Source organism: Leopardus geoffroyi, chromosome A3 (genome assembly GCF_018350155.1).
Source record: "Leopardus geoffroyi isolate Oge1 chromosome A3, O.geoffroyi_Oge1_pat1.0, whole genome shotgun sequence".
NCBI lineage: Eukaryota > Metazoa > Chordata > Mammalia > Carnivora > Felidae > Leopardus > Leopardus geoffroyi.
In genome coordinates this window covers 24819061-24846655 of record NC_059336.1, presented here as the reverse complement: position 1 = coordinate 24846655, position 27595 = coordinate 24819061, and the positions used below count along the sequence as shown (strand labels likewise).

Here is a 27595-nt window from a genome sequence, read left to right as displayed (position 1 = left end):
AAAAAAAAAAAAAAATGCTTCTCAGCCTTTTGGCTAAGATCAAGTGTAAAAATTTTTAAAAATGTTTAATTAAAAAAACTCATAATGCATCAGAAGATATCTGTAAGACCTCAACAAACTTTGAGAAAGAGAAGAAATTAATACTTATTAAGCAAATATTATGTGCCTGGCACTGTACATGGAACTGTTCATGGGTGCTTAATAAGTACTTGTTAAATGAATGAATTTCTCACAATAATGTCATTTTCAGATGAGAGAGTCAGAGAGGTATATTAATTTGTCCAAAATTATACAACTAGCAGAGCTGAAGTTCAAGCTCAACCTTTTCTGGCACTTGTTCATTCAATATACCTTCCTGCATTTGAAGAGTTGGAATGGTAGAAAAGGCAAATAGAATGTTTCCCCTTTTTTATTTTAAAGATTTTATTTTTAAGTAATCTCTACACCCAACATGGGGCTTGAACTCACAACCCCGAAATCAAGATTTCATGCTGTAGTGACTGAAGCAGCCAGGCACCCCTAGAAAGTTTCCTCTTGAAGAGAATGTTTATAGCATGAAGTCAGAATCAATAGTTGTAAATGCAGTAGTTTCAAATTATCTTAAATATTTATTCATTTGATGGTGAAAAGCTTCTCAATATGCATATGGTAATATATAACATAAGTATTAGTGTTCTTAAAATGAATGAATGACTAAAAAAATGTAAGATTCTATTTATTGTGTTCTCTTCATAGTTTACTGTGAGGAGTGATCATTATGTTTTGATTACAAATATTGATTTCATTGATTAACTCTAAATTTATAATAAGCAAATCAAAAGCATTGTGGAAATATAAACAGACTTTTACTTATCTTTGAGCATTCACGAATTTTATGAAGACAGGATATCATAAAACAAGCAAACAGGGGCGCCTGGGTGGCACAGTCGGTTAAGCGTCCGACTTCAGCCAGGTCACGATCTCGCGGTCCGTGAGTTCGAGCCCCGCGTCAGGCTCTGGGCTGATGGCTCAGAGCCTGGAGCCTGTTTCTGGTTCTGTGTCTCCCTCTCTCTCTCTGCCCCTCCCCCGTTCATGCTCTGTCTCTCTCTGTCCCAAAAATAAATAAAATGTCGAAAAAAAAAAATTAAAAAAAAAAAAAAAAAAAAAAACAAGCAAACAACCCTAACAATGCAAATATAAACAGAACAATAATAAGGGAATTTGCTGTTTATTCTTCCCATGGTTTTCAGCTAAACTAAATAGATGATAGACATCTAGTTGTTAAATCACCATATCTAGAAGGTCTACAAACGTGGGAATAAGTCTGAGTCCATTAGAGCATAACAGACTCTCATTTGTTCATAACATTTTAGAACTGGATCAGACCTAAAGGAGATCAGCTAAATTCCCTAGAGAAATTCTCACACCTATGCACCAAGAAATTATATTCAAGGGTGGCCACTGACCTAACTGCCCCTCTATAAAAACTATTATACTAAAGTTAAAATGAATGAACTAAATGTTTAAGTATCCACATAGGTAAATCTCAAGTGATAGTAGCAAACACATAGTGTTTACTATATGCAGGCATTATTTTATGTTTTAACTTATTTAATTCTCACAGAAGCCCTATGATGTTATTATATTACTATCCCTATTCTACATAGGGGGAAACTGAGGCTCAAACAGGTTAAGCAACTTAACCAAGATCATGCAAATAGGATATAAGCCCAGGCTGTCTGCCCTGGAAGCTTAGTGCTTGATCACCAGGCTATACTACTTCTCAATTGTATGATATTACTGAAAAATCAAGATGCAGAAGGATCCATACAGTATGAAACCATTTATATAAATATTTTGAATCCTGTGTTTTTACAAAATCATATATGTAGAAGTATAAAAATATTAATGGGAGTGTTACTCACCAACTCAGGATAGCGGTTACCTGTGGGGGGAGGAGGAGAAATTAATGAGGAGCTATATTTATAACATTCTATTGCTTTGTTTAAAAACTGAAGCAGGGCACCTGGCTGGCTCAGTAGAGTATGCTATTCTTGAGCTCAGGGTTGTGAACTTAAGCACCACGTTGAGTGTGGAGCCTACTTAAAACGAACAAACAAACCTGAAACAAATATGGAGAAAATACTAACATCTATGGTGAGCACGTGAGTGAATATAATACAGTTTATGTGACTTGTCCAAGGTCACATACCGTAAGTCACAAAGATGATTTGTTTTTATTTTTTTTTTTAATGTTTATTTTTGAGAGAGAGAGAGCATGAGCAGGGGAGGGGCAGAGAGAGAGGGAGACACAGAATCTGAAGCAGGCTCCAGGCTCTGAGCTGTCAGCACAGAGCCTGAAGCGGGGCTTGAATCCACAAACTGCAAGATCATGACCTGAGCCTAAGTCGGATGCTTAACCAACTGAGCCGCCCAGGCGCCTCACGTTGTTGTTGTTGTTGTTGTTGTTGTTGTTGTTGTTGTTGTTTAATGTTAATTTATTTTTGAGAGAGAGAGAGAGAGACAGAGCATGAGCAAGGGAGTGGCAGAAAGACAGGGAGACACAGATTCCAAAGCAGTTTCCAGGCTCCAAGCTGTCAGCACAGAGCCCAACACGGGGCTCGAACTCACAAACTGCAAGATCATGACTTGAGCCAAAGTTGGACACTTTGACTGAGCCACCCACGTGCCCCAAAGATGATTTCTTTTTAAAGATCATCTAGTCTAATTCCCTCATTTAGGATTTGGGGTCAATCTGTTTTTTCAAGGGCCTACTGGGAGTTGGTGGCAGGAGCCAGGTCCCCAGTCTTGCAGGACACTTTTCACCCTCAACCCTACCCACATCCTTCCATTCTTATACAATCTGTTTTACCTCCTGAATTTTCCCTGAAGTTTCATAGTTTTTCCTGCCGGACAACTTGTGTTTTTCCTATTGGCAATTACTTTTAAGGAAAAATAATTTTTAATTGTTCACTTAACATTCCATTGCTCCATACTCAAAGAGGATTATATTTTAGAGTTGTAAGCCCCAGTCAACACAGAGCCAAAGTTTTCTCTAGGAATTTGATATCTTTTCTCCTTTCTTTTGCTCTTTTTTATTCTTCTTTCCCACTTAGCTTCAGCTCCCATAAACCTCTATTCCCATCACCTAATATCCATCAAACAGAGGATGTTGCTCACTCCTCCCAACTCCATATTAATATTACTTATATATCTGAAGGGTTTACTTGGTGGGTCATATAATGGATTAAAAGAAAACATTCACATATATGAAGTGCTTCATAGTTACAAAATATCTACATGATCACATTTAACCCTCTTTTGGGCCCAGGGTATTAGGCAGATGAGATAACAGGTTCAAACAATTTATGTGACTTTCCCAGGATCACAGCAAGAAAGTAACAAAGTCTGAGCTGGAATCCAAGTCTCTTGATTCTTCACTTCTCTTTCCAATTGTCCCTGTTTCTCTTCAACATTCTCTTCAACAAATGGTGTTGGGAAAACTGGACAGCTACATGCAAAAGAATGAAACTGGACCACTTTCTTACAGCATACACAAAAATAAATTCAAAACAGATTAAAGACCTAAATGTGAGACAGGAATCGATCAAAATCCTAGAGGAGAATCCAAGTCTCTTGATTCTTCGCTTCTCTTTCCAATTGTCCCTGTTTCTACAAACCACCAAAAAGAAGTGGGCCCTTAAAAATAAGGATAAGTCAACACATGCAGATTGAAAGTGAACAGATAGAGAAATTTTATCATACTAATGGATATGTAAAGAAAGCCAGGGCAGCAATACTTGTATTGGACAAAATAAACTTTACAAAGTCTGTAACAAGAAACAAAGGAAGACATTACATAATCGTAAAGGGAATAATCCAAAAAGAAGATCTAGTAATTGTAAATATTTATGCACCCAGCATGGGAGCATCCAAATACACAAAGCAGTTAATAGCAAACATAAAGGAACTAATCAATAGTAATACAAGAATAGTAGGGGACTTTCACGCCACATTTACATCAACAGATGTATCATCCAAACAGAAAATCAACAAGGAAACAGTGGCTTTGAATGACACATTGGACCAGATGGATCTAACAGATATATTCAGAACATTCCATCCTAAAACAGCAGAATACACATTCTTTTCAACTGCACATGAAACATTCTCCAGAATAGATCACTGATTAGGCCACAAATCAAGTCTCAACAAATTCAAAAATGTCAAAGTCATACCACACATCTTTTCTGGCCACTACACTATGAATCTAGAAATCAACCACAAGAAAAAATACAGAAAGAGCACAAATACAGGGAGGTTAAATAATATGCTACTAAACAATGAATGGATCAATCAAGAAATCAAAGAAGAAATAAAAAATATATGGAGACAAATAAAAATGAAAACACAATGGTCCAAAATCAGTGGGATACAGCAAAAGCTGTTCTAAGAGGGAAGTTTATAGAAATACAGGCTTACCTCAAGAAGCAAGAAAATTTTCAAATAAACAACCTAACTTTACATCTAAAAGAGCTAGAAAAGGAAGAACAAAACCCCAAACCAGTAGAAACAAATAAAGATTAGAGCATAAATAAACAAAATAGAAACTTAAAAAAGACAAAAAAAAAAACAAAACAAAAACAAAACAAAACAATAGAATAGATAAATGAAACCAGGAGGTGGTTCTTTGAAAAGATCAACAAACTTGATAAACCTTTTTAACCAAACTCATTCAAAAAAGAGAGGAGGGGGGTACTCAAACAAAATCAGAAATGAAAGAGGAGAGGGGCGCATGGGTGGCTTAGTCAGTTAAGCATCCAACTCTTGATTTTGGCTCAGATCATGATCTCACAGTCATGGGATCAAGTCCCACATCAGGCTCTGCACTGAGAGTGGAGCCTGCTTGGGATTCTCTCCCTCTCCCACTCTCTCTGTTCCTCTCCCACTTGTGCTTTCTCTCTCTCTCAAAATAAATAAAAATTAGAAATGAAAGAGAAAAAAATAACAACTCAGGGGCGCCTGGGTGGCGCAGTCGGTTAAGCGTCCGACTTCAGCCAGGTCACGATCTCGCGGTCCATGAGTTCGAGGCCCGCGTCAGGCTCTGGCCTGATGGCTCAGAGCCTGGAGCCTGTTTCTGATTCTGTGTCTCCCTCTCTCTCTGCCCCTCCCCCGTTCATGCTCTGTCTCTCTCTGTCCCAAAAATAAATAAACGTTGAAAAAAAATTAAAAAAAAAAATAACAACTGATACCACAGAAATACAAAGGATTATAAGAGAATATTATGAAAAATCATATCCCAATAAATTGGACACTTAGAAGAAATAGATAAATTCCTACAAACACATAACCTCCCAAAATGGAATCAGGAAGAATAGAAAATTTGAACAGACCAATTACAAACTATGAAATTGAATCAGTAATCAAAAAACTCCCAACAAACCAAAGTCCAGGACCAGATGGCTTCACAGGTGAATTCTACCAAACATTCAAATAGAGGTAATACCTATTCTTCTCAAACTATTTCAGAAAATACAAGAGGAAAGAAATCTTCCAAATTCATTCTATGAGGCCAGCATTACCCTGACCCCAAAACCAGATAAAGACACTACAGAAAAAGAGAACTACAGGCCAGTATCTCTGATGAACACAGATGAAAAAATCCTCAACAAAATATTAGCAAACCAAATCCAACAATGCATTTAAAAACAATCATTCACCATGATCAAGTGGGGTTTATTTCAGGGATGCAAGCATGATTCAATACTTGAAAATCAATCAACGTGATACATCACATACAGTATAAAAACCATATGATCATTTCAATAGATGCAGAAAAAGCATCTGACAAAGCACAACATCCATTCATGATAAAACCCTCAACAAAGTAGGTTTAGAGGGAACATACCTCAACATAATAAAGGCCACATATGAAAAACCCCACAACTAACATCATTCTCAATGGTGAAAAACTGAGAGCTTTTCCCTTACAATCAGGAACAAGACAAGGATGTCCATTCTCACCACTTCTATTCAATATAGTACTTGAAGTCCGAGCCACAGCAATCACATAAGAAAAATAAAAGACATCCAAATTGGTAAGGAAGAAGTAAAACTTTCACTATTTGCAGATGACATGATACTAAAATGGAAAACCCTAAAGACTACACCAAAAAACTACTAGAACTGATCAATGAATTCGATAAAGTTGTAGGCTACAAAATCAATGTATAAAAATCCATTGTTTCTCTATACACTAACAATGAAGTAGCTGAAAAAGAAATTAAGAAAACAATCCCATTTCTAATTGCATCAAAAAGAATAAAATATCTAGGAATAAAATTAACCAAGGAAGTGAAAGGCCTGTCCTCTGAAGACTATAAAACACTGATGAAAGAAATTGAAGACAGCATAAACAAATAGAAAATATTCCATGCTCATGGTTAGGAAAAGCAAGTATTGTTAAAACATCTATATTTCCCAAAGCAATCTACAGATTTAATGCAATCCCTGTCAAAACACCAACAGCATTTTTCACAGAACTAGAACAATCTTTAAATGTGAATGAAACCACAAGTGTCCTTGATTAGCCAAAGCAATCTTGAAAAAGACAAACAAAACTGGAGGTATCACAATTCCAGGTTTCAAGTTATACTGGCACAAAAATAGACACATAAATCAATGGAACAGAATAAAAAGCCCAGAAATAAACTCATGATTATATGGTCAATTAATCTTTGACAAAGGATGCAAGAATATGCAACAGGAAAAGGACATTCTCTTCAACAAATGGTGTTGGGAAAACTGGACAGCTACATGCAAAATAATGAAACTGGACCACTTTCTTACAGCATACAAAAAAATAAATTGAAAACAGATTAAAGACCTAAATGTGAGACAAGAATCAATCAAAATCCTAGGCAGTAACCTCTGTGACATGGGCAGTAGATCTTCTTACTAGATATGTCTCCTGAGGTGAGAGAAACAAAAGGAAAAATAAACTATTGGGATTTCATCAAAATAAAAAGCTTCTGCACAGTGAAGGAACCAATCAACAAGACTAAAAGGCAACATATGGAATGGGAGAAGATATTTGCAAATGACATATCTGATAAAGGGTTAGTATCTAAAATATATAAAGAACTTATAAAACTCAACACCCAAAAAACAAATAATCTAGTTAAAAATTGGCAGAAGACATGAATAGACATTTTTCCAAAGAAGACATACAGATGCCTAACAAACACATGAAAAGATCCTCAACATCACTGATCATCTGGAAAATACAAATCAAAACTACAATGAGATATCATCCCACACCATTCAGAATGGCTAAAATCAACAACACAGGAGACAACAGGCATTGGAAGGATGAGGAGAAAAGGGAAACCTCTTACACTGTTGTTGGGAATGCAAACTGGTGCAGCCACTCTGGAAAACAGTATGGAGGTTCCTCAAAAAGTTAAAAATAGAATTACCCTACAATCCAGCAATTGCACTACTCAGTATTTACCCAAAGGATACAAAAATACTGATTTGAAGGGGTACATGCACCACAATGTTTATAGCAGCATTATTTACAATAGCCAAATTATGGAAAGAGCCCAAATGTCCATTGACTGACGAATGGATAAAGGAGGTATGGTATATATATATACAATATAATATTACTCAGCCGTAAACAAGAGTGAACTCTTGCCATTTGCAACGACATAGATGGAACTAGAGAGTATTATGTTAAGCAAAATAAGTCAGAGAAAGACAAATACCATATGATTTCACTCATATATGGAATTTAAGAAACAAAATAAATGAACATCGTGGGGAAAAAAGAGAGGCAAACCAAGAAACAGAGTCTTAATTATAGAGAACAAACTGATGGTTATTGGAGGGGAGGTGGGTGGGGTGATGGGTTAAATAGGTGATGGCAATTAAGGAGAGCACTTGTTGAGCACCACATGTTGTATGTAAGTGATGAATCATTAAATTCTACACCTGAAACTAATATTGCACTGTATGTTCACTAGCTGGAATTAAAGTAAAACTTGAGGGGGAAAAAAAAGAATGAAACTGGGCCACTTTCTTACACCATACACAAAAATAAACTCAGAATTGGGGCGCCTGGGTGGCTCAGTTGGTTGAGCATCCAACTTCAGTTCATGATCTTGCAGTTGACAAGTTTGAGCCCCACGTCGGGCTCTGTGCTCACAGCCTGGAGCCTCCTTCCAATTCTGTGTGTGTGTCTCTCTCTGCCCCTTCCCTGCTTATGCTCTGTCTCTCTCTGTCTCAAAAATAAAATAAACATTTAAAAAAACTTAAAAAATAAATATTAAAATAAAATGAAATAAAATAAAATAAAATAAAATAAAATAAAAATAAACAAACTCAGAATGGATTAAGAACCTGAATGTGAGACCTGAAACTATAAAAATCCTGGAGGAGAGCACAGGCAATAATTTCTCTGGCATTGGCCATTGCAACACTTTTCTAGATATGTCTTCTGAGGCAAGGGAAACAAAAGCAAAAATAAACTATTGAGACTACCTCAAAATAAAAAGATTCTATACAGCAAAGGAAACAACCAACAAAACTAAAAGAGAATTAGAGAAGATATTTGCAAATGACATATCTGATAAAGGTTTAGTATCCAAAATATATAAAGAACTTATAGAACTCAACATCAAAAAGAAAAAAAAGTCCAATTAAAAAATAGGCAGAAAACATGAACACATTTCTCCAAAGAAGATATACAGGTGGCCAACAGACACATGAAAAGATGCTCATTATCAGGGAAATGCAAATCAAAACCACAATAAGATATCACCTTGTTCCTATCAAAATAGCTAAAATTGAAAACATAAGAAACAGCAGATGTTCGAGAGGATGTAGAGAAAAAGGAACCCTTGTGCACTGTTGGTGGGAATGCAAACTGGTGCAGCCACTGTAGAAGCAGTATTGAGGTTCCTCAAAAAAATTAAAAATGGAATTACCATATAATCCAATAATTCCACTGCTGTTTACCCAAAGAATACAAAAACACTAATTTGAAAAGATATTGTACCCTTATGTTTATTGCAGCATTATTTACAATAGCCAAATTATGGAAGCAACCCAAGTATGCATTGATACATGAATGGATAAAGAAGATGTGAGATATACATATAGGATAGAATATTACTCAGCCATTAAAAAAAGAATGAAATCTTGCCATTTGCTTAACCGACTGCGCCACCCAGGCGCCCCATAAAATCTTGCCATTTGCAACAACATGGATGCAGCTAGAGAACATAATACTAAGTGAAATAAGTCATAGAAAGACAAATGCCATATGAGTTCACTCATATAGAATTTAAGAAACAAAACAAAGAAAGAAAGAAAAAAAAGAGACAAACCAAAAAACAGCCTCCTAACTATAGATAACAAATTGGTAGTTACCAGAGGGAAGGTAGGTGGAAGGATGGGTAAAGCAGGTGAAGGGGACTGAGTACACTTATTTTGCTGAGCACTGAAGAATGTATGGAATTCTACACCTGAAACGAATATAACACTGTATGTTAACTATACTGGAATTTTAAAAATAGATATAGAGATACAAGAAATAATGATAAATCAATGTAGAGCTGTGCCACTTCCTATCACACTCTTCCACTGCTATCCCCACAAAAATAGATAATGCTTGCTGCAGGGCTGTATATTAAGGTGCTCCCTTCTACAAAGCTTTTAAGCTTCACATCACCCAGGGGGCCATAAATTGTGACCTTGTAATTCTAGTTTGTTCAAGTAAAACCCAAGTCAATAAGGAGAAGAAGAGAGCCACAGCCTAATAACCTACAAAACCCGCAGAGGGGCAGAGGCTTCAACTGATGAAAGTGTACATAGAACTTTGAAAACTATGAGACCAATATTGAAAGTCTCCAAAGAGGTTTTACTAATAAGACAAGCTAAGCCTCAGGAATCTGCCTTTGCCCATCTAGGGTTTAACCTCTCCACCAAGTGCTCCTTAGCCCACCCAGAATTTCTGAAAGAAGCTGAATTAAACCCTTCTTTGGCAGGATTTGTTTTTCCAGGTTAACCCCTTAAGCCAAAGTTTCATTCCATCTCCTGGATCCATTCTGAAGTAAATTCTCATTAAATCTTTCCCATGAGTATTCTCAGTGCAACCACTTCCTTTTCAACTTCTCGTAACTTCAGTGTCAACACCAATTCCAATTCCAAGACTGGAGAAAAACATATGGAAATCGGACAACAAATATAGGGGTATTAGACATCCTTGTGGCCACCAGGATGAATATGAAGGCACGGTCTTTGCTTGGCTGAAAGCAAAAGGATGAGATGGGAAGCCAGCTGCCAAGAGTTCCCCAGGTCTTTTAAAAATCTCACTGCAACACATCTCGCTCTGCTGCCTAAGGACATAGAAGACACTCAGCTTCAGCTTCCCTTACGTTACAGAGGCTGATTAAAGGGCACTGTAAGTAGGAGGAAAACACTTTTCTTCTGCTGCCTGCAGAGATCCCATCTTTTCTGGGTCTAAGTTTCAAATGCCCTGAGTTGCTAGAGATCCTCTCTGTAAAATAAATGCTACCCTTTACTTTTGCTTCTCTTGTAAAACCTAGCCTGCTCTCCTGGTCCGCTTACTGCTGCTTTTCACCTGATGAAACATTCCTTCTTCTCATTGTGCATCAGTAAGAATCTTCCTGCCCGCGAGATGGAGTGAAGTTTGAAATAATTTTTGTAATATGATTGGTGGTTTTATTTTTTTTTTAATTTTTTAATATTTATTTATTTTTGACAGAGAGAGAGAGAGCATGAGTGGGGAACAGGCAGAGAGAGAGGGGGACACAGAATCCGAAGCAGGTTCCAGGCTCTGAGCTGTCAGCCACAGAGCCTGACGCGGGGCTCAAACTCACAGACTGTGAGATCATGACCTGAGCCGAAGTTGGATGCTCAACCGACTGAGTCACCCAGGCACCCCATGACTAGCAGTTTTCTTGTTCTTGTCTTTGAAATTAGAGACAAGCAAGCAATAAGCATCTTTTGCGGCAAGATCAGAAACAAAGTTCCTTTGGCCTCTGTTCCTTGGGGGGAAGCATATGAGGTTTAGTTGGCAACTTAAATGTGCTTTCAGAAAGAGTGAAGCTGCTGTTACTTTGGAAAGTTTGAAGAACTTCTTAGGTGAGGCGCCTGGGTGGCTCAGTTAGGGTTGGATGCCCGACTTTGGCTCAGGTCATGATCTTGTAGTTTGTGGGTTCAAGCCCTGTATCGGACTCTGTGCTGACAGCGCAGAGCCTACTTGGGATTCTCTATCTTCCTCTCTCTCTGCTCCTCCCCTACTTGCGTGCTCTCTCTCTTTCTCAAAAATAAATAAACAAACATTAAAAAAATAAAGAACTTCTTAGTCATCCCTTATTTCCTAGCTTTCAGGAAAGCTAAATAAATTCGTTTCACTTTATGGGTCAAGGTAGTTAGGAGTTTAGCTTAAAGAAAGAAATTTACATTCTGCTAACTAGTAACTTCTTACTTTTCTTTACTCTGCTTTTTCTATTTTCTAGCAGTAAAAAATTAATTAATTAATTAATTAATTAATTAATTAAAATTCCTTAGAAGTGCTCTAAAATCACACCTCTAAACCCCAGAGTAAAGTTTTAGCACTTCTGTAAATGTCTTCAGAAAGTCACTTGTAGTATCAGATTTCTAATGATTCTCACAGAGCAGAATTTAGGATTTGGGATCAATCTGCCTGTGTAGAACTGGTTCATTTCATATTTAGTAGAGCCAAAACAGACAACCAAAATTCTGTTTATGGCAGAGCCTCCTTTTTCCTTTCTAAATATTTGAGATTTCAGTGTGGATGCCCATTTTGGCACATTTTATTGCCCACGAGAAAAGCTCAGGTTACTATTTTCAATTGCAGGTGTATTTTCTCCACTTTAGCAAATTGGACATTTGTTCTGTCATTTTCATTGGAGAGATGCTAGGAGAAGGAATGGCACGCTGGAGGAACTTTTGGTTGTCTTTGATTATTTTGGAGGACTTTGTGGGATCAGGAGATCTTGACCCACTCCAGAAATACTTGTACAGGCATCTGTTTCAAAACCTTTTCTGCCTTCTCTCGGAACTAATTCATACATACTCTTTAAGATTTGCTCAGCTGTATTTCCTTGGTTCTGCCTTGATCCTTTCCTGCAGAAAATTTCATTTGACATCAAAGCCTCTTCCCTTCCATCTACTGTAAAGTTGTTGAGAGCTGTAGCAAAACCATCAGCCTAGCTTCAGGCCATGCTTAGCGCAGAGTGTGACCCAAGTCAAAGGAATTTAGAAGATCAGAAGACAGCATGGTCTAGGGCAAAGAACTGGGAAAGAAGTGGTTTCTGGAGGACAAAATCAAAATCAGGGAAGTCCCTATTGAGGATTTCTTGAGTGATGAGCACTAAATCAGCCTGTAGGGAATGAGGTCAGGAGATCAAAGTAACCATTTTAGCAGTTCCTATAAGCATTGTATTCCTTGTATACTGTGGGAACAACATCTGAGAAGCCTGGACTCTGACCCCTATTTCAGTAGCACATGGAGACATTTCATGCTGACAAGCAGCTGCCTGGATGATTTCTGTCCTTTGATTCTTGAGGAGGAACACAGCCTTAAGCTTTCTCTCAAATTCTAACTCAGGGCCTCTTAGGGAGATGCTGGGCCTCCCACATGGTTCTTGATCTCAGAAGAACCCACATGGTTCTTGATCTCAGAAGAATCCTGAAGCAGACTGTCCACCTAAGACCAAAACCACCCATTAGAATATTATTCAGTTTGGGGAGCATAGGTGGCTCAGTTGATTGAGCATCTGACTCTTGATTTTGGCTTGGGTCACAATCCCATGGTCATGGAGTTAAGTCCCATGTCAGGCTCTGTACTGAGCATGGAACCTGCTTGGAATTCTCTCTGTCTCCCCCTCTGCCCCTCCCTCTGCTCGTGTGCACGCTCTCTCTCTCTCTCTCAAAATAAATAAATAAAAACATTAAAAAAAAGAATATTATTCAATTTGGTATCTGTTAGGCACAAACATTAAATTAGTCAATTCAGTCACAATATTCAAATTTGTCTGTATGTATAGAAACAGCCTAAGAAATCAAATTGTTTTGGTATTGTTAAAGAAAAAATTCTTAAATGGTAAGGAAGACTTTATTCAGGACTCTTTCAATAGGGATAGTGCAGTAAGGGATGGAGCTCAGGCTCAACTCTGAATACAGCAAAGATAGTTGGAGATTCATAGCCAATGAGCAGAGTGAGGGTCAGTAGATGGAAAATTACTAAAAGGGGACATCAAAGATAGGAGGAATTCTTGCTAACCTGACCTAAAAGGACTGGGTGGCTAAATCAGTTAAGCCTCTCTGATTCTTGATATCTGTCTCAGGTAGCCATCTCACCATTGTGAGATTGAGCCACACTTTGGACTCTGTGCTGAGGAGGCAGCTTGGGATTCTCTCTCTCCCTCTCCCTCTGCCCCTCCTCTACTATGGATTCTTTCTCACTGCCCCTTCCCCACATGTGCTCTCTCTCTCTCAAAATAAATAAATAAACTTTTTTTTTAAGTGGGGGATGAGGAACTCAATCAGATATCAAGGATGAGGAGATTCTCATTAAATTGACAGGTTTTTTTTTTTATGTGTATTTATTTTGAGAAAGAGAGAGAGCACATGTGCATGGGGGAGGGAAGAGAGAGAGAGAGAGAGAGAGAGAGAGAGAGGAAAGAGAGAATATCAAGCAGGCTCCGTGACATCAGTGCAAGCCCGATGCAAGGCTCTATCCCACCAATTGCGAGATCATGACCTGAGCTGAAATCAAGAGTCGGACATTCAACCGACTGAGCTACCCAGGTAGCTAAATTGACAGGATTCTTGCTAAAACTGTGCTAGGCAGGCCAAAGACAGAATGAGGGCCAAAACTGAGGCCTAGTTGAGAAGTCTTAAAGGAGTCTCAAGTTTGGTCCTTGTCAATATCCACAGGCTTTCTTCTCTCCTTCTGCATCATTTCCCATCCTGCTCCCTCAATGCTACCAGCTACATAAGAGAAGTCTCTATTTTCCTCAGCCGACCCTTCCCAGACTCCCTCATTATTGAAAAACAGAGCTTGCCAGACTCTCAGGACTCCAGGTTCAACATCTCAGCTAGTAGATGTGTTTCTGACTCATTCCAGTTCCTGATAGCTAGGGTCAGTTTACCCTGATGAAAGAGTCAAGGCCCTCCCCATTTTGGGAAACTTGCTTCCCAGATGTGTGGGGAACCATCTCTGACAGACTCACTGGCAGCATTTGTGGTCCCCACCCCTGTGCGGAGATTTGTCAGTAGAGAAGGAAGAGCTAGTGATTAAGCAAACACATCATCCTCTCCTTAGCTGGAACATTTTTAATCAATCTGACAGTCAACAACTTCCACTAATGGGGAGTATACAGAACTGAAGGAGTTCTAAAACCAGGGTGTGAAAAGCAGAGTAGATACTGTTTTGTTTTGTTTTGTTTTGTTTTTTATTTCTACCTTGGCAAGCTGGACTGAGCTAGGATGGCAGGTCACCAAACCAAGGAGTTTATAGTTTTCCTCCTTTCCACTTCAGGAAAAGGTACCAACCTTCTTGTGTGACTTGAGTCAGGCAGACTTAGGATTGACTTCTCTCTCTGCACTCACTACTTCTGTCCTTTGGGCTGCTCTGGGTTTCAGTTTCCTCAGCAAAGATATGTACTTTGTTAAGAGGAGTAAATACACAAAACAGGCCTAGAACAGAGTCTGTCATAGAGCAGGTACTCAATAAATGGAAGCTATTGTGATTTATGTCCCTGCCTCTGTCACTAATTAGCAGTTTGAGTTGTCTTACCATGCAAAGAGCAGCCTGGTGGAAGAAGTTCTACCCTTGCCTCTTACTGATTCAAGTGTCTGCTTAGGAAACTTTCCTAGTCTGAGCTTCAATTTTCTTATCTATAGAGCCAGGGTGGATGGAAAAAATTAATGCGTCTCACACATGGCTGTGCATCACAGTTGCCTGGAAGCTTATTAAAATATGTCTCCCAGAGAGTGCCTGGGTGGTTCAGTCAGTTAAGCGTCCAATCCGGTTTGGGCTCAGGTCATGGTCTTCCATTTTGTGAGTTCAAGGCCCGCATCAGGTTCTGTGCTGACAGTGCAGAGTCTGCTTGGGATTCTCTCACTCTCTCTCTCTCTCTCTCTCTCTGCCCCTCCCCTGCCTGCTCTCTCTGTCTCGAAATGAATAAATAAACTTAAAAAAAAATTTTTTTTAAATATGTCTCCCAGGCTCCATTCCTAGATTCAGATTCAGTGGGCCTAGGACAAGGTTTGGGTTTACTTCTTGCAAAAGCACCCAAGAGAATGGATAAACAAATGTGGTACATTTAAAATGAAATATTAATCAGCAATAATAAAAAAAAAAAAAAGAACAAACCACTATGTATGCAACAAAGTGGGTAAAACCTCAAAAATCGTCAGCAAAAGAAATGTCAGACACAAAAGATTTCATTCAGCATGATCCAATTTTTGTGAGTACAAAAACCAGAAATAAAAATGATCTATGGTGGTTGGAGTCAGAATAGAGGTTACCTCTGAGGGGTAAAAATGGGTATTGACCAGGAGGAGGCACAAGAGAACTTTCAGGAGTGAAAGGAGGGTTTTATACCTTGAACTGAGTGGTGGTTACATAAGTGTATATAAAAGTTAAATGTTGTCAAGCTGGATACTTAAAGTTTGTGCTTTTTACTGTATGTAAATTGTATCTTAACACAGTACTGTGAACAGGGTGGCAAAAAGCTCCCCTGATAATTCTAATGCATAGCCAGGCTTAAGTTCCTTGAACAAGATCCTTAAAGTCTCTTCCATTTCTATAGCCCTATGATTGTTATATCCTCATCATGGCCCCCTTGCCAGGCACTTTTATCTACAAAGTAAATTATCTCTTTTACCTCTTTTGGTCAAGCACAAAATCAAAGATATTAAGAAAAGCAAGGGTCCTATCCTAGCACTTAGATAAGGGATGCAGTTGAAACTCAAGATTTGTCTAAGCCCCAGTATGATAGAACAAAGGCCAAGGAAAAGACATGGAATCATAATCAAATCTGACTTTTAACCTGCCCTGTTGGCCTGAAGGGACCAGGGAAATCTGAAGATTTTCTGTTGTTGGTTTCCTTTTTCACCCATTCATTCATTCAGTTAGTCACCAGATATTTATTGAGTGCCTGCTGTGTGTCAGGCATTGCTTAGCAGTGAGGTTAGCAAAATGAATATGACAACAGGGTCCCTGCCCTATGGGAGTTTAAATTATACAAAAGAAGGAAAGCCAATATGAAGATAAACATAGATAATTGCTTATTTGTAAGAGCTATGAAAGATACGGATGTTGGGATAGACAGAAACTGGGGAAAGGACACTTTTGGATAAAGTAGTCAAATAAAGAGGTGATATTTGTAAAAAGATCCAAAGGTTGCCAGTGATCTAGCTATGTGAAAAGTTGAGGGAATCAAGTTCAAGGTCAGGGAATGAACATTTAGGGCTAAGGGAATGACAGTAAAGGCCCTGAGATAAGAAATAGTTTAGCATATTCTAGGAACAGAAAGGAGTACAATATGTCTAGAATATAGTGATTGAGCAGGAGAGTCTATTATATGAGTCCAGAGAGAACAACAGGGCTTTGCAGGAAATATTTATTTTACTTCAAAAACAATGGGAAGCTCTTAAAGGTTTTAAGCAAGGAGTGATGCATGATTTGAATCATGCCCTCCATCCCCCATCACTCTGGCTCCTATTGGGGGAATGGATGGAATAGGACAAGAAAGGAGACAGGATATCAGTTAAGAGACATTCACAGTTGTCCAAGCAACAATGTTTGTGGGTTGACTTAGCTTAGTTTTGGTTAGCAGTTCAGCAGGGATGCTGAACCCCTGGGACTGGGTTAACCAAAGACAGAGCAAGAACTAAGAGGTTGGTGAATTCCTCATGCTCAGTTGGCCTTGTCATTCTAATATTTTCCCCAAGTGTCATGGGTGACATTGATTAAAGGATCCCTTGGCATGTTGGGTTCAGTCCCTCAAGTGCCTTTCTTCAGGATCATTCATAAGGAGGAAGTCTTGAGAAGTGAGCCAAATTTATGACCAAGGCGTCTCCAGGCCCTTTCCATCAGTCCCTTCTTCCCTTTTGGTGTCCCATCCCTACCCACAGCAAAATCTGCTCTCCTGACACCATGTCCCAAAGTTCTCTGGACCCTTCTTTCTTTGATTCTCCTTCTCTTCCCCTTCTCAGAAGTTTGCCTAATCCAGTAACACTAACTTCCCATGGCATTCAAAAAATATTTGTTGCTTGATTGGCTGGCTATCCTGGAACAAAACTAGGCAGATAAAACATATTGACACCCTCATTTTACCCCAGAAATTATCATCACTGATAAGCCCTAGTGAACATTAAGGAATTAGCCAATAGCCCTAATGGAGTCTCCTAAGCGCAGCACAGCCAGGGCACCTGTCGTAGATATATATCACCTGCTGTTCAAATGGGTCAAAGATGTGTAGGGTGGTAGGATCCCTATGCAGCCACTGAACATCTGGTGTAGGGAATTTAGGTAACTATGAATGAGTGATATTTTTTCTCTGGCTCTGACCTTCAGTGTTTGGTATAGCTAATTTGGCTGAGAAACAATAACACCACAAAAATGGTGTGTTCCTCTCTCAGGTTTTGTTATATCAGAAACAGTAGGTGATGAACCAGAAGGGTAGAAGGCTTCGAAAGTGTCACAGGGCAGAGAAGGGTAAAAGGATGATACACTATGAGAAAGCCCTATATTTTGGTGACAGAGCAGTAGGTGCTGAGAGCAAACTGTACCTTGAATTTGAGGTACAAAGAGGGAAGAGTGTCCTGCAAATTCCACAGCCTCACTGTCACAAATCAAATATAACTCTCCATCCATCATCTTTAAATTCTTTGATGCTATGTCAAGTAGCATTCAATATTTTATTTCTGTCATCCTTTATTTTTTATTACAATGTAATAACATTCTTGAAAAGGAAATTCAAATACAGAAGTACATGAAGAAGTGCATTTCTCTACCTCACTCCCCATCCTTAACTCCACTCCTAAGAAGTAATCATTATTAAAATTTTAATGTGTCTCCTCCCACGCTTTTTTCTTTGCATATGTAAGCATATTTACTTTTGAGGGAGTTTTGATATTTGTTCACAAATGGGACCATAGTGTTTATATTCCTTAGTTTGCTTCATTATTATATTTATTTATTTTATACCAGCACTAGTCTGGAATGATATGCCCCTTCCCACAAGTATATTTTCCCAATTATAGAACTCAATTATTGCGTGAACAGAAAAAAAAAAAAAAGACAGTGTCTTCTGCTCTCATGTACCTGTGATTCTGGATAAGCCCCACTCAGGTTGCAAAGAAGGGGTTGTGAGCTCTTTAGGTGCCTAAGACACCCTTATGGATCCAGAGAAAGCTATGGACCTTCTCTCCCAGAAAAATGCACATATGGGCAAAGTTTTGCAGACAATTTCAAAGTTAAGATTCCCTCCTGCTTTAATTTCCCTTTCTTCCCAAATATGTGTTTCATTCCAAAAGACTGATCAGCAGAGAGTCTCCCTCCAACACCCCTAGCCTATATGAGATGCCCATCCATGTTTAGCCCTACCAAACACTACTTTTTTCCTCCACAGGGATGAGCTTAACCCAGACTCCCGTACCCTTTGCCATTGGTGCTTGGCAGGACTGGTAGAAGCCACTATTACAACAAACAGAGCCCAGTCACCTTCCCTGCAATGCCAACTTGCTGGCTTCCTAGATACCCTGGCTCCCCTCACTGATGCCATGAGCAAAACCCAGGGCAGGCTGCCAAGGCTGCACCTCATTAACATCTAGTATAGTCAGCAACTAATATTGGTCACTCTTTTCAAGAAGACTCTGCTGCCTTTACCTCTTCCTCAGTTCTTATCTGTCACTATATCTCTGTCCCAATAGGTCGTTAGCCCCTCCTCATTATTGGGAAATTATAACCCTTTCCTTTGCTTTGGGGACTAAAGCCTTGACCCTAGAGGATTAAGATATCAGACTATACCCAGTGCCGTAGCTAAGGGGATTTCTACAGAGCACGCTGAGTATGCACTCTATACTGATATACTGTCTACTCATTTTGCCATACTCAGAGATGATCTGGATACTATTACCTCCCATATTCCCTCAGTCAGAGCCCTTATAGTGTGCATGCTCAACACACATACATACACACATGCACACACACATGCACACACACATATCAAGACTCCTGAGGTACACAGCCAATTGCATTTAGCCATGACTTTCCGTGCCCTCTTTTCCAGAGTTTAATCAGATTCAGTCACATTAATGCATTTACAAATCCCTTGACTCTTAAGGATACACAAGTGACCTTTGCAAAATCTTTTTTTTTTTTAATTTTTTTTAACGTTTATTTATTTTTGAGACAGAGAGAGACAGAGCATGAACGGGGGAGGGGCAGAGAGAGAGGGAGACACAGAATCGGAAGCAGGCTCCAGGCTCTGAGCCATCAGCCCAGAGCCCGATGCGGGGCTCGAACTCACGGACCGCGAGATGGTGACCTGAGCTGAAGTCGGACGCTTAACCGACTGAGCCTCCCAGGCTCCCCGACCTTTGCAAAATCTTTATGCAACTGTTTAACCTGCCCCAATGCCCAGGAAGCAAAAATCAGAAATCACTGATTTGTAGAATTTTAGAATAGAAAGGTCTTAAGATTCTTTCATTCATTAAACAAATCTTTATTCAGTTTCTACTCTGTGCCTCATAACATATATTAAGTCATGTAGTCCTATCCTCTCTTTTTTTTAAAAAAAATTTAAGTTTATTTATTTATTTTGAGAGAGACAGAGACAGCATAAGTAGGGGAGGGGCAGAGAGAGAGGGAGAGAGGCTCTGTACCACCAGCGCAATGCCTGACATGGGCTCAAACCCACGAAACCACGATATCATGACCTGAGCCAAAAATAAGAGTCAGTTGCTCAACCTACTGAGCCACCCAGGTGCCCCCCTATCCTCTCTTTTTACAGACGAGAAAGCAGAGGCCCAGATGGGCCCAGGGTCACACAGCCACTTATGTAGCAGGTACATCCAGGTGACCTGACTCCCCTTTCTGGATTCTTTATATCCACCATGCTGAATAAAAACTCATCTTAAGTCATAAGCAGTAACTTAAAGCAGATGACAAGTTTAAGAGAAGGTATTGTCATCAGTGATACCACAGATCAAAGAACAGCCTTCACCACTACAGAGTGGAAGGATAAATTACTGTTGAGAACACAGTTGCATAGGTGGTCATTGCTGTCAGCATTATTATCCTGTATTAATAGCAGGGAGTGGGTGTCCCATATTGAGTAGTAACAGCAATGAGAGTTTGTAAAGTCTATAGTCCTTTACCTGAAATTGTAAAATCCCCAAACTCTGAAAATGATGTTTTCTTTTTTCTTTGGCAGAAAAATCTGACCCTACCTGATGTATCTTGGCAACAAAACCTATCCTCAATTGATGCAAATTAATTCATAGTCTTTGTTTATCCTGTTTATTATGAATATCCCCACCTTTTTGGCTGCAAAAGTATCAGTATTTATTATGGGTGTACCCAGGCCCACTGTATGTGGTTTAATATAGTATATAGATGATATTTGTTTTCTAAAATCCACAAAATTCTTAAAAAAAAAAAAAAAGTCTGACCCTGAGGATCATGATACAACTAGGCATTATGGACCTATATTACATTTAGAATATACATATTGCTCCCCAGGATTAGTGCGAGGAACACTCATTTTTAGCCCTCTCCCAACACACAAATAAGATTAATTCCACTGAGATTTCACCCTTTCCAGACTCCATTTAGCTTAGTTTTAATTTAGTTCCACTAAATTATTTAGATTCTAAGAAATTGCATTTCATTAATTGCAGTTTATTAAGCTGAGAGCTGGAAGGAGTAGGGTAGAAATTGCCAGGCTGCTGTAAGGGAGCCCAGGAGTGGGCAGGACCAGTATGAACAGATTGTTTTATTCTCCTCTCACCCACCATGGTTTATGGCAGGGCAGAGAGAACTTTGGAAAAGCAGCCTCAGTTTTTTTCCCAGACCAGAGGGAACAATGCACAGAGCAGGTAAGGCGTGGAGATCCCACACTCAGAGAAGATGAAGATGCTTCCGAAGCTCTCAGCCCTGATTAAGCCAAATGAAGGCATTCATGGGAAGGAATCCACTCTGGGCTCCATCTGCTTCATCACAATCCAGCTAGCAATAAGTCAGTAAATCCAGTCAGCCTATGTTAACAGGTCCATCCTTCCCACAAAAACCACACCTGTACTCATTCCCTCTGGGCATGGGAATACAGCACATGTGACAACATATACACTTGTCTGAAGATACCATCTATCCCTACATCTTTCTCAGAGAGTCTTATGAGCCTTATTCTCTGCACCATAGTAAAATCTCTGCCACTGCAAGGTACTATTGGGGCCTTTCAACAACTCTGCCCAGGCCTAGGGTCTCCTGGGACCACTGACTATAAAACCCAGCACCCCACCCTCAGAATGGCAGAGACCAACTGCAATGCATTCCTTTTCTCTTTGCTTCTATATCCCTCCTTTCCTTGTCTCGCTTCCTCTCCCCATCTCTCCTTTTCTCTCTTGTTCCTTCATCAGTTCCCCTTTCCTGTCCTAAGCCTTTCTGGTCCTCTGGCTCCACTGGGACACTTACAAATGGGGTCAGAGCACCGGCCCAAAGAGATACAAGGAAAGCAAAAGGGCACATCCTCTTGCCAGAACCCCTGACCCACCAACCTGACTGCCTTCTCTGTCCCACTCAGGCCTTCAAGGATGAAAATCCTCCGCCTACTCCTGGCCACCCTGCTGGTCTCCCTGTGCCTCCTCACCGCCTACAGTCACCTGGCACCTGAGGAAAAACCCAGAGGTGACAGGAACCTGAGGAGCAACTCCTCCATGAACCTGTTGGATCTCCCTTCTGTCTCTATTGTAGGTAAGTAGCCCAGCTTGACCCCTGGTCTCTGGACTCCGGTCCATGAGAAGGGGCTACAAGATGTCAAACATGCTCCCTGGGCTGATACCAGGATTCACTGACATAGGTCAGAGCTCTTTCATGTTCATTCTTCAAAGTAATCCTAGAGGAACAAAGTATTCCTTGGCTCACATGGTTTGGAAAAGCTCTGCATACCACCAGTCTAATATGCAGCTTCGCACGTTAGATGCTCCGAGAAACCCTGAAGTCAAGACACTTCATGAATTTGGTTTAACTTGGCATTTCTGAAACTAACTGAATCAAAAAACTATCAACAATAAAAATTTTAGAAAATGCTGCAGAATATAAGCAAGTGTAGTATGAACTAGTCCTTTCAGTGTTGAGATGGAGAATGACTGCTCAGGGGAAAATACCAGGGGCATTAGGGCTTGGCATTGAACATCTTCTAGTTCAATTTCATCTGATAAAAATAATAGTAACAGATATACTCCTTGTATGCTAGGCACTGGGAAGTGAGTACTATTTTAATTCCTGTTTCACAGTTGAGGAAATTGAGGCTTAGCAAAGTTAAGTGACTAACATGAGATCACACAGTTCTCAACTAGCAGAGCCAGAATTCAAACCCAGGTGTTTAATTCCAGAACCCAAGTTCAAAACTAATATCCCTCACTGCCTTGCCTCTCACTAGGAAAAGAGAATATTCTAGCGGTATCAGGGAAGGAGCAGGGAAGGGGCTGGGGTACATCACTGATCAATCACCTTTGATGTGCCAAACTTCTCACTTTATAAAGATACTTTGTTTATCCTCAAGACAACCCTGTAAGGTAGATACTAGAGTACCCTATTTGCAGGTGAGAAAACTGGGTCTTAAGGAGGTTAAGTAGTTTGCCTACGGAATTAGCTGGGGTTTTTTTGGTTTTGTGGGGTTTTTTTGTTTTGTTTTGGTTTGGTTTGGTTTTTTTTTGAGAGATAGAGTGCATGCCCACAAGCTGCAGAGGGGCAAAGAGAAAGGGAGAGAGAGAATCCCAAGCAGTACTGTCAGCATGGAGCCCAACGTGAGGCTGGAACCCACGAACTGTGAGATCATGACCTGAGCTAAAATTAAGAGTCAGACGCTTAACCAGCTGAGCCACCCGGGGGCCCGGGAAACACAGGTCCATCCATGTACATGGCACTGAGAGTCCATTTTTCAGGGCCTTCTTGGATTTCCTTTTTGCCTTCCCTCAGAGGACATTGGCTCCAGGTCAGCAGCCAGGCTAACAAGAATCTGCTGCCCTAAGTCCCAAGTTGTGATTCATGCAGCCAACCCCTCTTCTCCCACACCCTGAGATTTCCTGGAGCCCCCTCCACTCCTCTCACTTTACTGTAGCTCATGGCCTCCAGAAACATCTGGCTTTGCTCCTTCTGTCTCTCTTTGAAGCACTGAACAAGAAATCCAAAAAGATCAGCAGAAAAGAGGCAGAAGAGAAGAGATCTTCCAAGGTAGGACTGGGAGTTTTCATTATGGGGGTGGGACCAGACTTAAAAGGGAATTCTAGCTAGGAACTAAATGAAAGACTTTCCAGACTTTCATGAACAAAAGAAGCTGAAAGCTATCTAAAGGCTTCCTGCCCTCAAGCCCTGAACCAGACCCCCACAGAAGCCCAGAGAGCTAAGGTTCACTGAGCAAAATAGCTTACCTGCTAAAAAGCATCTTCTTATAGTAGCTAGCCCCCTGACTGAAATGTCACCATCATTCATTCTTTTGACTGAATGCAATGTTTCCTAGACCTCTGTTATTTCAGAACTATTTCCCACAATTTTATTTTAAAGATTTATTTTTAAATAATCTCTACATTCAACATGGGGCTTGAATTTATAATCCTGAGATCAAGAGATGCATGCTCTACCAACTGAGCCAGCCGGGAACCCCCCACAATTTTTGCCATAAGTGAGTTTCACCTATTTGTTTAAAATTAAAACTTAAAAAAAAATCTATCTATCTATTATATATATATATAACTATGACAGAAAATCAATATCACTTGCCATAAAAATAAGTTTAATGAAACCAAAAGATTTTTAGTGGAATTTAGCTGGATAGGGTCACCTGCCAAATGCTCTAAATCTGAGGCTTATTGTTAAGAGTCAGATTAGAAAGTGTGGGGAAAGCATTAATGATATATTGGCACCAAACTGAGCCTTTAAAATTGAAAGAGATTGAAAAAGGAATCCCTTCTCATTATGTGATTTAATGTCATTTAATACTCATGTACTACCTAAAATCATACTACCATGATACAGGTTCCCACCCTTTGGGAAATACTGGATTAAGGCATTGTTGAAATGCACACATTATTCCAGTCTTAGACCTGGCACTGTGTGACCTTGAGAAAGTCCCTGCTCCTCTCTAGACGTTTTGTTGAGTGACAAGCAGATCAGATGATTGACATATAAGAATACATGGTTCACAGATATTTTTGTATGCTGGGTTCAGGGAATACAGAAGTGAACAAGAGGCATATATCCCTGCTATCATGTAGTTTACATTCTTGTGGGGAAAAGAGACAAACAGCAAGTAAACCAGTAAACAGGTAAAATAAATTCAGATAATGATAAACACTGTAAAGGAATTAAAGCATGGTAATGAGAGTGAAGGGAAGAGTGGTCTCAGAAGCCCTCCCTAAGGAAGCAGCACTTAAATACTGAAAACTTCAGTAACCTCAAGCAGCAATGCCTAATAGAAATAAACTGTAGACCACGTATGTGAATTTAAATTTCCTAGTAGCTACACTGAAAAAAAGGAAAAAGAAGCACGTGTCATTAAGTTTAACATTTTATTTAACCCAGTGTATCCAAAATATTATCACTTTAATATGTGACCAATATAAAAAGTTAGATATTTTACATTATTTTTCTATGTGTGCTAAGTCTGAAACCTGGTGGTGTATCTTTACGCTTACAGTACATCTCAATTCCGATGGTAACTTTTAATAAAGTCAGCTGTAGTCCTAACAAGAACAATTTTTTAAAGAAAAAAATTTTACGCTGCTTCTATTTTTAAATGTAAATTAATATTAAAATTAAATAAAATTTGAAACTTCTGTTCTTCAGTTGCACTAGATACATTTCAAGTACCTGTACTGAAGAGCACAACAAAGAATGGTTTCAGGAAAGTGGGTAGCCAGTTCAAAAGCCCTGCAGCAGGAACTCTGCGCTTGAGAGCAAGGAAGGAAGGCGAATGGAACAGTGCGGTAAAACAGCTCGGAGAGGTGGGTGGGGCCACAGCAGAGGGCCTTGAGGGCCTAAGTGACGTTTATGGTTTATTTTAAGTTCAAAGAAAACCTACTGAGGGCTTTAAGCCAGAGTGGATACCATCACAGGTCTTCGGAGAGGTCCGTTTGGTGCAATGGAGGATGGACTGTAAGTGGGCCAGAGCAGCAGACTAAGGATAGTGGCCTGGCTCAGGGTAGCGAGGTGGTGAAGTGAGTGGATCCGGATTTAATGGGAAGGCAGAACGGACAGAGATTGGGGATACACTGGAAGGAGGAACACCCAGAACTGAGTGGGACCCCCCAGGGAGAAAAGTGGGCCAGGCGCAGCCAGGTAAGTAAGTGTTACTGGGTTTGGAGGCAGAGAATAGGTGACTGGGGGAGGCAGGGATCCGCTAGGGTCCCCCGTGGGCATGCTGTCGAATGGATGGTGGGCTGTGGGTACATATGTGTGATCTGGGGCCTCCACTGCCCACAGTTCCCAAGGCTGAGGTGAAGAGAGGTGGGGCGGACGTGGCCGGATTGAGCAGCCCCCGCTTTTCCCCACAGAAAAAGGCTTCGATGAAGAATGTTGCTCGGCCTCGGCGGCCCCGGCCTCCGCCGCCCGCCCCCTGCGTGGCCACTCGTGACAGCTGCAAGCCGCCGGCGCCCGCCTGCTGCGACCCGTGCGCCTCCTGCCAGTGCCGCTTCTTCCGCAGCTCCTGCTCCTGCCGAGTGCTCAACCCCACCTGCTGAGCTCACCCACCTCCAAGGCCGGCGGGGAGGGGCAGGGCGCCAGCTGGGAGGGGTAGGGCGCCAGCGGGGACGGGTAGGGCGCCAGCGGGGAAGGGTAGGGCGGGGCTCTCGGGGGGGGGGGGGCGCTTCCTGGCGTGGGTGATTTCTAACAGGTGTGGCTTCCTTGCATTTGGCGCGGGCGTAGCTACTTAGGTTGCGAAGGAGCTTTCAGGAGGCGGGGCTTCAAGGAGACTTGGCTTGGGCGGGGCTAAAATCCAAATATATGTAGGTTGCTCAAAGGTGTGTGGCTGTTTCTTTAAAGGACCCCAGAGATTCTTTTCCGTTCCTAGAGTCCCCTTCACTGCAGAAGACCTGGACTGCGCATGCTGTATCTCCTGAGGGGCCTGAGAAACCGGATTTCCCAGGCCCTAGGGCATGCGCATGTCCGTTGGAGACAAGTGCTGCCCCCTACCTTTAAGCCTGGGAACACACGAAGCTGCCTGTCTGGAGCTGGCTGTGAAGGTGCACACGCCAGTTGTGTCTTTCCACAATGTCAGCTTTATTCAGTCATAAAGCAAGGTTAGCATAATTATAAAGCAGGTTCAGGATTCCAAATTCAATGACATTTCACCACGTGTTTAACTTGACTTTTTACATGTCAGACAAAGCACAAGACAGGTCACATAACAAGCAGTGTAGAACGCAGGGAGGAAGCTAAGGAACCAATCTTTGACCAAGCAGTTGGGATAAGGCCTCAGTCGGGTCTGGGTCAGCTCTCCTGGGTCAGCTCTTGCACTTATTGCTTATTATGTTCAAGCAGTGAAGCATCTGTGTTCTTTCCAGAGATCAGTCAGGCAAGCCTTCAGCTGCCTTTTTGAAGTGTTCAGACATAGAGACTTCAGTGTCTGAGAAGTCTGACAGTTTGCTGCCAAAATCCTTTTTAAACGGGATTTAATCAGTCTTGGGCCTTTGGTGACCTCCTCTGTTTCTGTTGGTTGTAACTCCTGAATGTGTCAAAAGCTGGTGCTGGTCTCCAAGATATCTGGTCGTACCTGCAATGCCCTTAGCTGCTTGCATCATTGCTTGATAGTCACCTGTTTGACACAGGCCCCTGCTTAACATGAGCAACTCCATCTTGCTCTCTACATTCCACCCCGTGATTTCTCATGACAAATCTGTAAGGGTCATGCAGGAATCAAGTCTTAAACCAAGTCAGCAGTACTAGTTTGCTAATGTGGAAGAGGGCAAATCCAAATCATTCAATCATGTTTTCAATCAGAATCAAACATAATCAAATAAATCTGAAATCATATGAAATGTCAACTGATATCATAAAACAAAGATCACATCAAATCTAAGCAAGTTAGATACATTAAACTGAATGAAAGAAAGCAAAATTAAGTAAGGATTAAATTTTAAAACTCCAACTTAAAGTCACATCTAATAAGAATTAAATCAAGTCAAAAAGAGAGGAGAAAAACTAAATCTAAATGTAATGAAGGTAAGTTAACAAATCAACAATGCAGTCAAATAAATGAAATAAGAATCATATTGCCAACTATGGGCAGATAAAAGTAAAAAATATACATGGAATCTTCAACATAGG

At 40.4% G+C, this 27595-nt stretch overlaps 1 protein-coding gene across 4 annotated transcripts in view; it reads left to right on the top strand.

Annotated features, from left to right (window-relative positions):
- Positions 1-26288, top strand: part of LOC123580287 (agouti signaling protein) — a 71593-nt gene extending 45305 nt beyond the window's left edge. For 3 of the 4 annotated variants that reach the window (XM_045444841.1, XM_045444842.1, XM_045444844.1), the window contains 3 exons: positions 21855-22024; positions 23445-23506; positions 25825-26288. In XM_045444841.1, coding sequence (XP_045300797.1) covers positions 21865-22024; positions 23445-23506; positions 25825-26010 — 408 coding nt within the window. In that variant the 5' untranslated portion in view covers positions 21855-21864 and the 3' untranslated portion in view covers positions 26011-26288. Of the gene's footprint in view, positions 1-21854; positions 22025-23444; positions 23507-23870; positions 23955-25824 lie in introns of those variants that run through there. The other variant, XM_045444843.1, reaches the window with a different exon arrangement.
- The last annotated feature ends 1307 nt before the right edge of the window (positions 26289-27595 follow it).